The following is a 15,289-nucleotide window of genomic DNA, read 5'->3' on the forward strand; positions in this document are numbered from 1 at the left end:
ACTGCTGTAACTCTATAGCCCCTTTCCCTGAGAGCAAATGTGAAGAAACATCTGGATTCTGGCCAGAGAAGGGCCACAGGGGGAAGAAGGATGCTGCATCTCTGCTCAAATTCCCACTGCAGAAAGCCAAATCTGAAGGTGCAACAGCCCAAAGCAATTCTCATGGATATCTTCCTCCAGAACTGTAACTGGGCAAGGCTCCCATGGGGAAATTGTGAGAGCTCTGAACTAAGCTATCGCAGGTGACTCAGCAGTGCTGTGAGCAGCACACAGACATCTCCATGTCTCTGGAAGGCACAAACTCCCTGCTTCCTCCCAGGAAGAAACTACTCACAACCTATGTTTGGCTAATAAACTTAAGCCAAGTGATTGTCTCTACCTACATACAGGATATGACTGAGAAATATGTCTTTGCACAGAATTCTACAGAAACTTTATTTTCCATTAGCTTCACTATAATATGTTTCGTTGTCACCTGTCAAGTTCATGAATTCACTGATTACTCACTTAAATCTATTATTAAATCTAAGAAACATTTTTATGGAGTAGGAAGGATAAATGTTGTTGCAGTATGATAACTGTATATTAAACTCAAAATGAGCAGTCCCTCAGACAAAGAATCTATCCTTTTACTTCAATGCATGTGCCCAGGAAAAAAAAAAAAGCCAAGAACCTATACGACTGCAGCTGGCCATCCTCTTTCTCTGTCTTCTCAAATCCTCACAATGCTGCTGTTGATTTTTCAGGACAAAGCTTTTGAACAGATGACCCAGGAAACCTTTTAGCTCATTTTGAAATCTCCCGTTCTTGTGACAAGTTTTTAGCCTTAGTGCATGTGAAAACAGACAAGTTCACAAAAAAACCTCCACACTCCACCAAACCCCCCCAAGAAACCCAAAACCCAAAGAGAAGAAAAGATGGAGTAGTTGGAAGGGAAGAGCATTGCTGCTGCTAACAGAGAAGTGACATGCCAGTGTATTTGTGACACCTTACCTTATCCCCTGGCTGTGGTCTCATAAGAGAGACTTGATCATACCCTCGTCGAACCAAAGCCCACAGTGCATCAAGTTTACCCTGGAATTAGCAAAGAAGATTTTTTTTAAGAAGTGATATGACCAAGAAATTTGGGGAAAAACAGCACAACATTAAACTGCAGGTAAATTGATCCAGATGGTCTTTAGCTCTCTGTATATTGCTCATCTGGCAGTCAGAAAAGATATTTCATCAGGGTAACATACACAACAGGCCAAATTTCCCCTGCTCAAGACTCACTGAGGATGACTGTAGTTTAACTTGAAGAACCCCCCTAACACCTACCTAATTGTGCCTCTTATGTTAACAAAGTACACGAGTACTGTACTGATAGGAGGTGAGCTGGAACATGGATAAAGAGTCACAAGACTAGGAATCTAGGTAGGCTTTAAAATTCACAGGTACTTTCCAGACAATAAATTCGAGCACTGTGAAACTGATCTGTGAGCATGGTAAGGAGGGGGTGGTATGGCCACAGGTTTTTGGGATGAGCTGTTCCCTTAGCCTGCACTTGCCCTCCTCTCTAAGCAGAGACAATAGTTCCGCCCTGCCCCAAGGGCTGTGCAAGGATACATACATTAGAAGACAGGAGATACCAGATACTATAATGACATGGGAGAAATGGAGATAAAAGTGTGGAGAGACTAAGCAACTTGCCCAAAATCAAACACTATGTCTTGTGGTTGAACTACAGAGGAACAGAGCTGAATCCCAACCCAAGGCCTCAGCCACAGTGCAAACAATGCAAGGACAGTGCACTTCATCTGATCCTCTTTGTGTGCTGTGTTGAGATAGCACAAACCAGCATGTGCCCTCCCTATGGGCTCAGGTATCCGCTGTTGCAATCCAGGCTGTGCAAAAGCACACCAAAAGAAGGTGTGAGCTGAGGGATGGCAGATCTTTGCCCATGCCATCCAACACCCTGCACTCTCCTCAAAAAAATATGGCAACACTCTGTCAGGTGAAATGCACATTCAAAGAAATGGGCAAAGATGGAGGTTATGGGTGATTTTTCCTAAATAGATTCTCCCAGCTCCACCATAAGAAAGGTTGCACTAAGGAAGTGGGATGAAGTAACATGTGTGATATAAGAGACTTGGTAAAACTGGGGGCAGACAGATTACCTTGATCGGAGTGTACCACTTCTGCTGGGAAGGTGGTTTTCTCACATGCGGCTTCTTCGGCTTGGGTTCCCAAGGCTCATACTCCTGTTCTGGCAATTTAATAATAGCATTTTTGGGCTTCTCCAATTTTGCTCCTTCCTCTGTTGACCCCTTGTCTCCCCATCGCACCTGAAGTCAGGAGAGCACGCTTAAGTAGAGACACTTCAGCAGTCCCCACAAGTAGGTGGCTTTCACTGAAATTAGTTCCCTTCTAATGACCCAATGCCACCAGGTACCAAACCACTAAACTCCTGCTGTAATCAGAAATACATATTAGGATTCAAATAGGATTTGATTCATTGGCCAATTTCAATACAGATGTTTTGTGCATTAGGAGTTACTGCTTAACTCCTAATGTTAACTAGTTTTTTTCCTAGTTAACTAGGAAAAAGACAAGATGGGGGAAAAAAAAAAGCCATTCATTTAAATTCCCCAAACCAGGCAGCCAGTCACAGTGTAGATACCTGGCACCCTCAAGTATTCAAAAGCAGTTTAACTCTGCCTGAAACTGGAGGATTGGATGCAACTGCATTGAAAGGTTTGATTCAGTAAATTAGAACTTCTTTTGGTGCTTAACCCATTCCTCAATCTGCAAGGATCATACTGCTAGATTCATTTAATTATTCTTGTGAATGACAGCAGCATGATATCTGTTACTTGGACTGCAGATGCAATCAGGTGGACTAGCCCTAATTAAATTCCAGTCTCTAGTCCATCAAGGCAGCTTTTTAAAAATTCACATAAAAACATACTGCTAAAGAACAAGCCAAATACCTCCATCCTTTTAATCCCGCCAACACCTCGACCTCCGTAATAAGATGCATCCACGGTTGGCCACTTTTTCTTTGGCAACCCATCTTCGTCATCTGATTCCTATGAGAAAGACAGGGAGATAGAACTGCTTTTCTCACAAAAACAGCAGAGACTGTGGAAAACAACTGAACACCCTACAGTCCAATCCTTAGGTATCTAGCTTTGTGTGTTATACTGATTTGCTGACAAAAAACAAAAGTCTCTTGTCTCTGCAGCTGCAATTTTAGCTAGGGAAAGCAAAGAGGATTGCTTGTTTCTCTTTCCAGGCAGTTTCTATTTAGTCAAATATGCACTGAGCTTCAAAATCACAACTGACTTATAAGAGAAGGCAAAGTAGAGATGAATTGTACATTATACTGGCTTGCCACTATGCTACACAGAAAATACAGCAATCAGCCCAAAGAAATCATTTATTAGTTGTGCTTTTAGAATTTAATGTCACCTAACAGGGGAAAAAAGCTACCACTGTAAGTTTTCTAACACGTGCATCAGACTCTTCTCTCACGGCAGCTGTAACCAGTTATACTATGCTGCTTGATTCTTCATAGAGTCTGGCTGAAGCCACACAGTTGAGAACCAGGGCCTTGGATTGCAGCACCTCCAAACTGTCAGGAAACTCGGACACAGAGTTTTTGACCAGGACTGCAGATTATTTTTCTGGAATGTGGGAGAGTCTGAATCAGGATTTCACTTCGGGTTCATTCAAATGTTTCTGGTTCAACAACCCTTAGGATACATCTCCACTTCTATCATTTTGACCCAATAGAACTTGCTGAGATTTCTCAGATTCCCTGTCATTATGTTGAATCAATGCAGCTGAAAAGACACTCTTCAAGTACCCACATAATCAAGAGGAGGATCCAACATGCCTTCTACACTACTATTTTAATTCCTCAAACTCTTTAACAAAGACAAATAATTACACTTCATGCTGATACGCAGATATCTGCTGCTCTTGAACTGCTCACAGTGTTCTCCGTTGACTTTCATCATTACAAGTACATTTCTAGAAGCACAGCTTAGACTTAGTTTTTACTAAAGAAATTGTACATAATCAAGTGAAATCCAAACACCAGACAAGGAAGCAAATTATTTTCAGATTACTAGGTGACATTTTCTCAAAATTGCCCTCCATGTTTCTAGTGGAAATCTAAAAGCAACTAAGAGCTCAAAAACCAATAATAGCTTTTTAAAAAACGTGGCTTAATTTTTGTTTGTTCATATTTAACTCTGAAGTTATACCTTGGAGAAAGGTATTCCCACCTGTTATTCAGTGTCATTTGATCTCAGCTATCTCTGAACTCAGTTCATGGGTCAGTTTTTCCAACAAATTCCTTAATATGCCACACAGAACTATAGCTGATACTACCACTAATTGGTAAGGGTTATGTTTTTGGTTTGGAGTTTTTTTGAAGAGTATAACAAATACAGAAATAATTTTTATCTACACCTAGAACAGTATCCAGTGAACTACATCAGCACTTTTAATTCATTTCTATTTGCTTTCATTATCAACTTTACTATATAAAATATCCTGTCTCTTCCATGGGATCCAACATAAACTTACAACCAACAATCCTTAATTCTGGCAAATCTGACAGTAGCAGGTCACAACAATGGCTGATATTTTCCTATCTGACAGGATTTATATGAAATATCCTCTAAATTGAACACATAGCCTAACAACATCATCAGTTACCACACACAGTTTTAAAAAAGTAATGGTAATCTAACAGTTGTGGTTTAGAATAAGTTTTAGATAACTATACTGAATTTAACAGCAGCAATACCAGACTACATCAGCTAAAAGGCTGGTTGCCATACCTAGGGAGGCTAGTGTGAAACAACAACCCATACTGGATAAAGACAAGGCCAAGTAAACAGACAGATAATATCCATATTCTGTGTTATTCCTGGAGACTTATGTCAGGTCATAGTCTCTTTGATTGCATTTAAAACCTCTGCTGATCAGAACAATGGCAAAGCATCTGGGAACTCTGCTGCAGGTGTGCAATGCTCTCTGGAAGCTCCTTCAAACACAGCATGACTGCAGTTTCGTGCTTTGTGACAACACTAGTCACCTTAAAAACTAGCAGGATTTTTGGTGCATATTCTCAAGTTAAATTGTGACAGCACTGCTCCCCAGACAGGCAACAGGATCACATACACAGTAATGGTGGCCTCTGGCAACCTCAAAACAGCAGTTGTGGGTGCCTCCTGATATTCATGCCAAATTACAGCAAGTTAGCAGCAAACTATAAGCTTCTCTTGTGGGTTAGGCAAGTATTTTTCCATCATTTAACTGCCTATGCCTAGGAAAGAAATGAAGGCAGGCATGAGTCTGCTCTGAAGGTGCTTTTATATTCATGAAATTAGTACAGTGAAACTGAGCCGAGGTCAGGGTCAGTGTGTTACTATTCCAAGAAGAGCTAAATACAACCCTGCCCCAAAGAGCTCTCAACCTAAAGGGAGAAAGGTTAAATGTCCTTCCAAAGGTCACTTTGCAGCTGAGCCACAGCTGGAACAGGCTCTTGTGTCTCTCTCCTGTAGCAAACCCACAAGAATGTGGCTGTCACTGTCCTTTTTTTTTCCTAGCTGCCAGACTTTGTCCCTTGCTGCCAATCTGAGCTAAACTCCTGCTGAGAAAAATGGCAGTGGGAGGAGGATAGCTCTCAGCACAGCTTGAGAAGCAAAGGTTTGTCTACATGTCTGTCTGACGGGCAGCAGAAGGAATAAAATACCATAGGAAGTGTTGGTCTGTGGATTTTTGAGTTCTACAACTATTTTTTCTGTAGATGAAAATAATCTTTCTGTATGTATAAAAAGAGGCCAGAAGACAGAAATAATTGCCCCAACCCACAAGACTTCCTCTCACAGCCTTCAAAGTGTCATAAAGACACCTACAGCACTGATGTTTCCATGCTGCACAATGCAATGTCTGCAGCCACTGTAGTGTGACAGCTCAAACTTCTGTACTTACAGGCTCTGGAGGTGGAGGTGGCAGTGGCTCCTTGATCACCTGGAATACATAAACAGGAGAAACCTAAGGTAATGGCAGGATTCATCTATATCAATACTACACACTCTCTGCTTTCTTGCTCGTAGCACAGATGAGTTGCCCTGCTCCATCCCTCCACATTCAGTAGGTGCAAATAGATGCAAATGAGAAGCTAAATCCATCACATTGAACTGTGATTAGTCAAGATGAGTTGGAAGTTGGAAGTTTTAGTTTTTGAAGTTTTAGTTCAAGTTACTATTAAGTAACTCATAATATAGCTCCACATTCTGGTAGTTCTGCCTTAGAAGTGTCATATAACTACCAAGCTAGTGCAAAACATTCACTCAGTTTGCAGCTTCTCTGAATAAAAACCTAACTCTTGTCTTTAAAAAGGAAAAGCTTATGCTTTAAAACGCTTATGCACGTATTAGTAAACCAGTTCTATGACACTTTACTGAAGCAGTCTTGTTCTAAGGAGGTCTCAATCCCAACAGAAGCTTGGGCTGTGCACACAAGCTCACTTAAACTTTTCATTCAATATTAAAATCACATAGGCCCTGCAACATTCAAAAACTCAGACCAGAGTGACTTCAACAAGCACAAATCTGGCTTAAACTCTGCTTTCACAGAGAAGAAATGAAACCAAGTAAAAACATTAAAAATCTGTACTCACCACTGTGCAGCAAAGGGGCCAGAACCACCACAGAAGAGCCAGAGTCAGCAGCAGAAAGAGAATTAGGAGGGCAATGAAAAGAATGGTCCCAGTCAGCTGCAAACAAGAGGATTACTTCTGAGTAACAAGGCAGGACCCTGAAGTTACGTATTTAGACTTGGCAAAATAAGTCAGACTTCCCTCACTAAGAGGTCTTAGGTAGATTATGAAGTCATTGAGCTATTATTATCATCAGGGTCACACCAGTATTTGATGTGACAAATCTGTATTTGAAGTCATGATTCAGGAAAACATCTCCTGTTTGAGGCGTGTCCATGTACCATTAATGTATAACTTTATGGTGTTTTTAGCCTACTAGATTCAAGGGTGTTAAACTTGTATTCCACCCATTACCAAATCTGTGCTGACACATCCCTTTATACTGTCAGAGGGGCAGTGCAAACTACATGGCCGCGGACTGCCAGGTGTCCAGAGAAACTTTGCATGACTTTACCAATGCAGAATATGAAAATACTGATATTCAAAGAATGGCAATATTGGAGGTAAGAGTTTAGGGGCAACTGTTTACATGTCAACATCACAGTACAGATCACAACTCACTCGTTCAGCCTCATCAGCTTCCAAGTATGCCTGTGCTGCCTCTTGACTCAAACTGCATACACAACCCCAGCATGAGTAATTATGCAAACTAGTCCTTAATGCTGCTGGTTCTTGATATGCTTCCTAGATCTGGTTTGAGTATTTTCCATTAGATGCTGTAACCACGATCTTAATCGTATCTGATTCTTTCACATGTGATTCTTGCACTGCAGAGAACAGTGGGACTCTGGGGTTGGATAGTTAATGATCTACATTCAAAAATCAAAGTTAATTTTTTTGGAATTCTAGAGATTTAAAACAAAAGTTAAGTGCTAACACTTGAAATTAACTTTTCAGAGAAGCCAGAGGGTTTTTCAGAGGGGTTGTGGAGTCTCCTTCCTTGGAGGTCTTCAAGACCCGCATGGACATGTTCCTGTGCGACCTGATCTAGGTGGACCTGCTTCTGCAGGGGAGTTGGAGTAGATGATCCCTAAAGGTCCCTTCCAACCCAACCATTCTGATTCTATGATTCTAACTGTGTATTGCTGGCAGGAATGCAGGTTTTCATATGCTGCTTGGCCCCTACAGAGCACATGGCTTTTTGGAAATTAAACATTTGCTGCAGATGGCCAGTAACGTGCTGGGACATGCTGTTTCCCTGGACTGCATTGGGCTCTGGGAGGAGGTGCTCCAGCCATTTTTTTTATGATTTTTTGAGTTTGAAAAGAGGTTCGATTCACCAGCAACAGGAGCTCCAGAGAACAGGCAAAACCTGGCAGAAAACTATAGGACTGGGACTAGGAAGATGTGAAAAGAGTTTGGAGAAAGGTCTGTGAATCAGGCTAAGAAAACGGTATCTGGCTAGAGAGGAAGCTGTAAGAGATTTTCAGAAAAGAATAAGTTGGAGGATAAATGAAAATAAAGCAAATTTCAAAGAATATCTATACAGGATAAAGTCCATGAGATTCACCTTATTAAAACTGAAACTACTTGCTGAAATCCTAGAAACTGATGCTTAGTCTTCTCTTTCAACAGGATTTCCCTTCACTGTTTCAAATGGGTATGTTCTCTCCCCAGACAATGAACAGAGTGGAAGAGAAAGTACCAGTTGGTAAGAGCTTTGCAAAATCTGGGTGAGATGCTGAGTGGCTGACTTGGGTGGTACCTATCTGTTTTCCAGGCTGCAGCCCAGCATCTCATATTTGTATCACAGCACCAGTATCCCTCCAGTGCTCTGTGGCTTCTTGTTATAGATGCAGCAAAATGACCTGTTTTGGGATACATCATTTAGCTCATCTCATTAATTTGGTCAGGGAGCAGCTGAAAGCCAAGGTGGAATGCTGTGATGTTTGCCAGACCCCTGCTCAAAGGAGGTTTGTTAGAAGACACACTACACAGCTGCAGTTCAGTGCTCCAACCCTCCTATGGCCCCAAGTAGTACTAAAACAACTGGAAAACAGACACTTGAGAAGGATGAATTCCCAGTGAAGTCAGTTTGTTGAGAAAAGGATGAATAAAAGTCAAGTGTAACTTTAAGAGGTACTGTTGCACTGCTGAAAAACAAATCCAAGCCCAGCACCAATGCAGTGCACCAGACAGACATACATACCACTGTTACTCCAAACACACATTACCTCCTTGTTTTGTAGCCTTTGTTCCTAGGTATTGCTTTTCCCATGCAAAGTGCTCATATAAATTGCTATTTACCAGCAGCAGCTCAGTAGCTGCTGGCAGAAAGAAGCTAATGAGCCCTCTTTTAATGATTAAATATACAAAGCATCATAGTGAAGCTCGACTTTGAAAAGGAAATAGCAGACTTCATGCAGCTGAACAGAAACAACCACAGAGATCACACAGAGACTTTAGGAGTAAAGAGAAGGGAAGATACTTACTGCAGAGAAAGGACAGAAGAGCCAGCTGGGGAGGAGAGCTGAGCAGGCCAGCTGACTGCCACCCACAGAAAAGGAAATGGGAGGGGAAAGGAAACCAAGGGAGGCTCTAAAATGAGAAGAGTGAAATACATGAAATTAAGACAAAGTCAGAAACTGAACTGCCTAACTCCCTGCTTATGGGATGAAACAAGAGTTGAGACTCTGGCTTTGTACCAGCTGAGAATCGGGCTCACTGCCTCCTTCACATTCCATCTGCAAGAGGTTGGTTAAAAACTGACAGAACTGCAGACTGGATTCCTCTCTTTATCCCAAGACTACTGAGAGGAAAGCCTCTTCCATACATGTCCTGGCCTGTAGGAAGTTCAGCTAAGGCTAAGACTTCGGATTTAATCAGACGTAAGCTACATATGGGTAATTAAATGCACCAGTTAACACTTGTGTTTCACCACAGATACAAAAGGTTTTACCATACCTGAGGTAGAAGAGAGGAATAGAATAAAGTGTGAAAATACCAGTATTCGACATAGAAAATTTGGAGGAAAGTTTTGGAAAAATAGAACTAATGAGGTGAAGCAGCAAATGCATTTCTGCTAAATTCTAAGTCCTTGCATCCCAGACTGTTCTAGCAATCTGGTGGGAGATTTCCCAGCTTCACTGCCAAAACCATCAGAAAATTAGATTTGCATGTTTCAGTCACTGCCTCTATCTTCATTCCTGCCTTTCTCTCTGCTCTGCAGCTGTCAAAAGGCCAACAATGATCACAAACAACTATGACAGCATTTGACATAGGCTACAAAAGTCCTTTTCATAGAATCATAGAATGGTAGGGGATGGAAGGGACCTTTAGAGATCATCTAGTCCAACCCCCCTGCAGAAGCAGGTTCACCTAGATCAGGTCACATAGGAACATGTCCAGGCGGGTCTTGAAGACCTCCAAGGAAGGAGATTCCACAACCTCTCTGGGCAGCCTGTGCCAGGGCTCCCTTACCTGAACAGTGAAATAGTTTTTTCTTATGTTTAAGTGGAATTTTTTGTGTTCCAGCTTCATCCCATTACCCCTTGTCCTGTTGCTAGCTACTATAGAAAAAAGGGATGTCCCAACCTCCTGACACCTACCATTTAGATATTTGTAAATGTTAACAAGATCTCCCCCCAGTCTCCTCTTCTCTAGACTAAACGGCCCCAGTTCCCACAGTCTTTTGACCTTAATATCACTAAAGCTCAAATTTGATACAAAATGTTTGCTACTGGATACTTTAGCAAACTTTGCTTAGTCCACAAGCACAAGACCAATTCTTAAGCTACCACATTTGCTTGCACTAGTTATAGGCATTGCCTATCTTTAATCCAAAGCATGGAAGAACACTACTTACTTAGTGGCCAGCTTCTTCATTTTGATTGCTCTATTCCAAGATCAGATTTTGATTGAGGATCATTCAGGAACCTGTTGGTCCCTGAAACTCCACCAGGGAACAGGTGATCTTTTTGACCACGAGATGCTCATACCATACCCATTGCTGTCCCACAGCAGCATATTTTTCCTCAGCTGAGCTTTTACTAAGAAGCTCGTCCCAGGATCTGAGGTTACTGTCTCTTTCTGGTTATCCCCCAGGAAATTAAGAAAAAAAGCAACCAGGTCCTGTCACTAAAACTGTAAAAGTGAACCCTGAACTACTAAAGGCAAATTGAGTGGCCTAAAAAATAATGCTATAAGCTTCAACCAAAAAAAACCAACCATGTAAATTTAGAGGACCTTTCATGCTGTGGCCCTTCCAGATCCATATTCTGGTAGCTGCACTGTTGATCCCAGAAGAGATCCTAAAGCTCAGCAGGGTGTCATATCCTGATATTCCTTTCCTCATTTTGCCAGATTTCCTTCTCATCTGATCCTAGCTTTGAGAATCTCTTTCCTGTGACAGGAATAAGCAGGGCACCTTTTGTTATAATTTTTAATTCAGTAACTCTATCATGATTTATGTGCCATGAATAACAATTTAATCTTAACTAACCCTGGCTATTTTTCAAAAACTGCTGGGATTCAGTCAATAACTGTGACACAAAAGGTAGAGAACTCATGCTCACTCTAGGAGGCTTTGCCTGAAGACCCACTGTCGCTTTCCAAGATGTCATGGTTTGTCTGTCAAGCCCCATTGCCATTACTTACACATTGTGTGCTGGTGATGTTGACAGAGCTGGAGATGAACGTTAGCCCGTTGTTCATGCTGACTTGTAGGAAAACCACCCTAAAGCATAAAACAGATACACTTATTTTTAGTGTCCTTTATACCATTGTTCCTTTTATTCTGGTTGTATTTTAGCCATTGGCTCATCGGATAAAATGTCCTGCTGAGTCAAGGCGTTTTCGTGGCTTCAGGTGCCTACCTGCCTTCATTTCTCTGCTTTTGCAGGACCTAACACTTTTTATGTTGGGGCAATTGAGTTGGGGCATATTCTCTCTATTAAAAAACCTTCATCCCACCTGAGGCTAAAGGGCACTAGGCACAAGTCATAACAAAGTCTCAGACATTTTTAATACTACTCTAGATGACACAAGAAACTTCAAGGCTTTTTTTTTTTTTAAACCCTTTCTGCAGCTTAAAGAGCTAGAATATGTTTTCATTTGTATGTCAGAAAATCCAGAATACCTGCTCTGAGGACAAGAGGTAAAAACATTAAAGTAACAGTAAAATAAAAGAACCACAGGCATAGAGCTACACTGGCTCATACTAAGAGAGGATCTTAGCATAAAGGGAATAGAGGTAATCCTCACACACACACATTTATTAACTTGGCACTTTGGGCAAAATTCTGAGTCCTTGGCTCAAAAATAACATCCTCATCCAGAAGTGTCCTCTCTCTTGAGACATGCTGGAAAGCAATACTTACTGTCCAGCATCTTCTATCACTGGGGCAGGACAAAGTAAGTAAGTATCTTGAACATGAGTTGGCTTTTCATCTGAAAAGAAATGAATATAACTATCAAGGATGAAAAAAAACTCCAATAAATTGTCCCAAATAGGCCACTCCCTGGAGAAGCATTGACATCAATAGGAGCCACAGACAAATTCAGCACTTAGGCAAGTACCAATACTCCCTAATGGTACTGATTACAAAGCCAAGTACTAGGATGACCACTCTTGCTGATGTCAACATAACATTATCAGGCTACAGTTACCACAGCTAATGGAAGTACATCTCTGTTCCTGACAACATTGATCAGCCATTTTTAATGCCAGCTTTGAGCAAAATTCATCTTTTCTATCCGGAAAGTGCATGCAACCTCTGCTCATACTGAATACTCTGATCCCACAAGTTACTCAAGGGGTCAAAAGTTTATGGTTCAATTTTTGCCTAGTTAATTTCAAATACACACAGAGAAGAAGTTAAAGCTGCACTGTTTGAACCCAAGGAAGAACAGAGATGAGGTGGAGTTGAAGTGGATAGACACCAGAGTTAAACCCCAACAAACACCCATGGTTGAGATAGGCAGAGAGGGGTCATGACTGATGTTACTGTGAGGAACTTTCCTGCAGTAGCTGCTGCTCTTCAGGCCCCCAACCTCTCCTCTGTAGCAGCATCATGCAGAAACAGCCCATGTTTATGACGGTCTGCTGCAGGCAGAGTCAAAAGCAAGGCCATGGGTGTCTTCCTGTGTCCCTGCACTTTGCTCCTCCAACAGTCAGCAGCGCTAATCCTGTTGTTTTCAAAAACTACATCCAAAAGGCCAAGTTCCACGAACACAGAGAGTAGGCTCAGCTGTAACTCTGCAATGCCACTCTAATAGACGTGTAAAAACTGAAGGCACAAGAGTAGATAAGTCACTGCTGTGACCACATCTTAGCTCCAAATGGCTCAAAGTAGTTAAGGTGCTAGTCCAGAGAAAGACTGGTTCACAAAATTCCAATCCAAGTGAATTAGGGGCTGGTAAAAGCTGCCATCTTATTTATACCTTAGAGGTTAATATTTGAAAGCAATGCTCATTTCCATGTTCTGGCAGAGACAAGACCATGGAAATCATAGTGATGTGGTTTAGGGCCAGTCCAAGTGGAAAAAAGCCAGCCAGCATAGATCAATGTCTCATCTAACATCTCTTGCAGATCTAACCCAAGTAGAACACAGCACAGAGGAGATTGGGAATTAGATTAGTTTTCTTCCTGTTTACTTCCAGGCATAAGTCAGCACTCACTATGTGAAGTCCAGTCAAGGTGCCAGGGCATTAGGGACACGGCAGAAAAAAACTTAAAGTCTGTCTATTTGGTAAACCACAAGAAACAATTCCCTGGCTAAGGGCATCTGTCAATGGAATGAGACCAAGACCACCAGAGTTAATTTAATGCAGCCTCCACGTGGGCAACTAGGAAGGGAAATGAAGGTGCAATTCATGTGCTCCCTCTTGTAAGTGAATTCACTGTTAGGAAGGCACCAGTCTGACCACAACAGGATATGAAAGCCTCTACTGTGCACAGTCAACAAGGGAAGCATATACAGAAAAGAAGCAAAGTTTCCCTCTCTCCACGTCACACTTTACCCTGCCAGACATACATGGCTTCTTGGGAATAAGAGAGGACTGCTGAGAAACTGGACGCTCAGTATTTTTATCTTTTGCCTGGCTGCTGAGACAGTAAACAAAAGACCCTGTTTAGCACAGTGATGACAAGGAGTTTTTCCCCACTACATGCTTGCTGGGGTGAGACCAGCAACTGGTGTTAGAGGAGTAGAGCAGGACTGGGAAGGCCTTGCTTTATGGTGAGTGTCTCCTGAACTGGTGAATAAAGAGAATGAAGACACTACCAGGGATCAAGATACCACTGTTTCTTTCTATTGGTATTGATCAAGTGAAGAGGGAGCAATTTTATTTCTCTCTCTTGAAACTTGATACCCCATCCTCACTGGCTGTACATACCACCTACATGCACCACTCCAATGAGGCTGAAATTCATTGTGCAGTAGCACACCCCACGTAAGCCCCTGCAACACAGTGCCCACAGGTCACAGGACTGACTAAAGATGCATTTCAAGCTTTTGTTTGGTGTAGATCCCCACTCGGCTCTCCCCACATCCACTGCAAGGACTCCTCCAACACGGACAAGAGGTGAGCTGTGTCACCTCTGTCACCCATGAATGGCATTAGAATCCATCAGCCTGCAAACTTACTGATTGTAAGGCTGTCATTGAGCTTGAAGCTGCAGAGTACCTGGTCGATATTTCTTGCATGATAAAACCCATTGCCTTTTACCACAACTTGAAATGATTCTGTAAGTAAAAAAAAAAACAGAAGAGTAATGAAAATTAGCTCAGATACAGTGTTTCCTTCAAGAGTGATCTGAATTACAACAAGACAATGGCTGTCCTCTGGCTCATGCCTGAAACAAAACATTCACACTGACATTCAATATTCAGCAGCAATAGTCAAGAGTGCTATGGTGGCAATGATGCTCCACAGAGCAACATTTGTCTCAAGGTTGCTCCCACGGGCATCTCATTGACCCTCAATGCCTTAATTAAGGGTGTCACAATAATACTGTAATCCTGATGTGGCTGATGTAATCTCATGGTTCCTCCAAGGCTTTTTAGTCCAGACACCTTTGCTAACCATAAGCACTAGTTCTTCCTTCTATCTCCACAGCAGATGGCACTTGCTTTCAGCAGCAGCTCTGTCCAAACAGATGCAGACAAATCTCTCTGTGAATCAGACAGGAAGCTTTGTAAGCAGTATAAGTCCTGGAAAAATACGATCTTTCAGTCCATAAAACAACTAGGCCTGTGCACAGCCGTGTTAGCATTTGCTGTGCATGAGAATAACTAAAGCTGCAATTTTCTTTGTGCCCTTCTCCCACACTCCTACCCCAGCAGCAGAAACTACCAGTGGCACAAGAGATCTGCCACATCAAACACACTGTCTGCTGCCCAGAGCAAGCACTCCCAAGCCTGCCCTTCAGCTGCTCTCAACTTCTGTTGCTTCAGTTCTGATAGGGGGTGGAGGCACCGCTGATTTTTGTCATTACTGTGATAAGCAACTGTGATTCGTTCATTCAAGCAGGAAAAGCACTCATTTTTTTCAGCCAGTCTTTCAGTGGTCTTTTTAGTTATAGAGCAGTTTCATATCTGAATAAAATCAACCGAGGAAGGCTACTGTCAG

At 42.0% G+C, this 15,289-nt stretch overlaps 1 protein-coding gene across 1 annotated transcript in view; it reads right to left on the reverse strand.

The window, feature by feature from the left end:
- The window catches only part of ANTXRL (ANTXR like), a 56,452-nt gene that overhangs the window by 16,876 nt on the left and 24,287 nt on the right, over positions 1–15,289 (reverse strand). The window contains exons 10-17 of the mRNA XM_062001396.1: positions 14,305–14,403; positions 12,037–12,106; positions 11,315–11,393; positions 6,680–6,775; positions 5,989–6,027; positions 2,970–3,068; positions 2,157–2,324; positions 994–1,074 (exon numbers count right to left, since the gene is read on the reverse strand). Coding sequence (XP_061857380.1) covers positions 994–1,074; positions 2,157–2,324; positions 2,970–3,068; positions 5,989–6,027; positions 6,680–6,775; positions 11,315–11,393; positions 12,037–12,106; positions 14,305–14,403 — 731 coding nt within the window. The remainder of the gene's footprint in view (positions 1–993; positions 1,075–2,156; positions 2,325–2,969; positions 3,069–5,988; positions 6,028–6,679; positions 6,776–11,314; positions 11,394–12,036; positions 12,107–14,304; positions 14,404–15,289) is intronic.

Source organism: Colius striatus, chromosome 8, assembly GCF_028858725.1.
Source record: "Colius striatus isolate bColStr4 chromosome 8, bColStr4.1.hap1, whole genome shotgun sequence".
NCBI classification, from domain to species: Eukaryota; Metazoa; Chordata; class Aves; order Coliiformes; family Coliidae; genus Colius; species Colius striatus.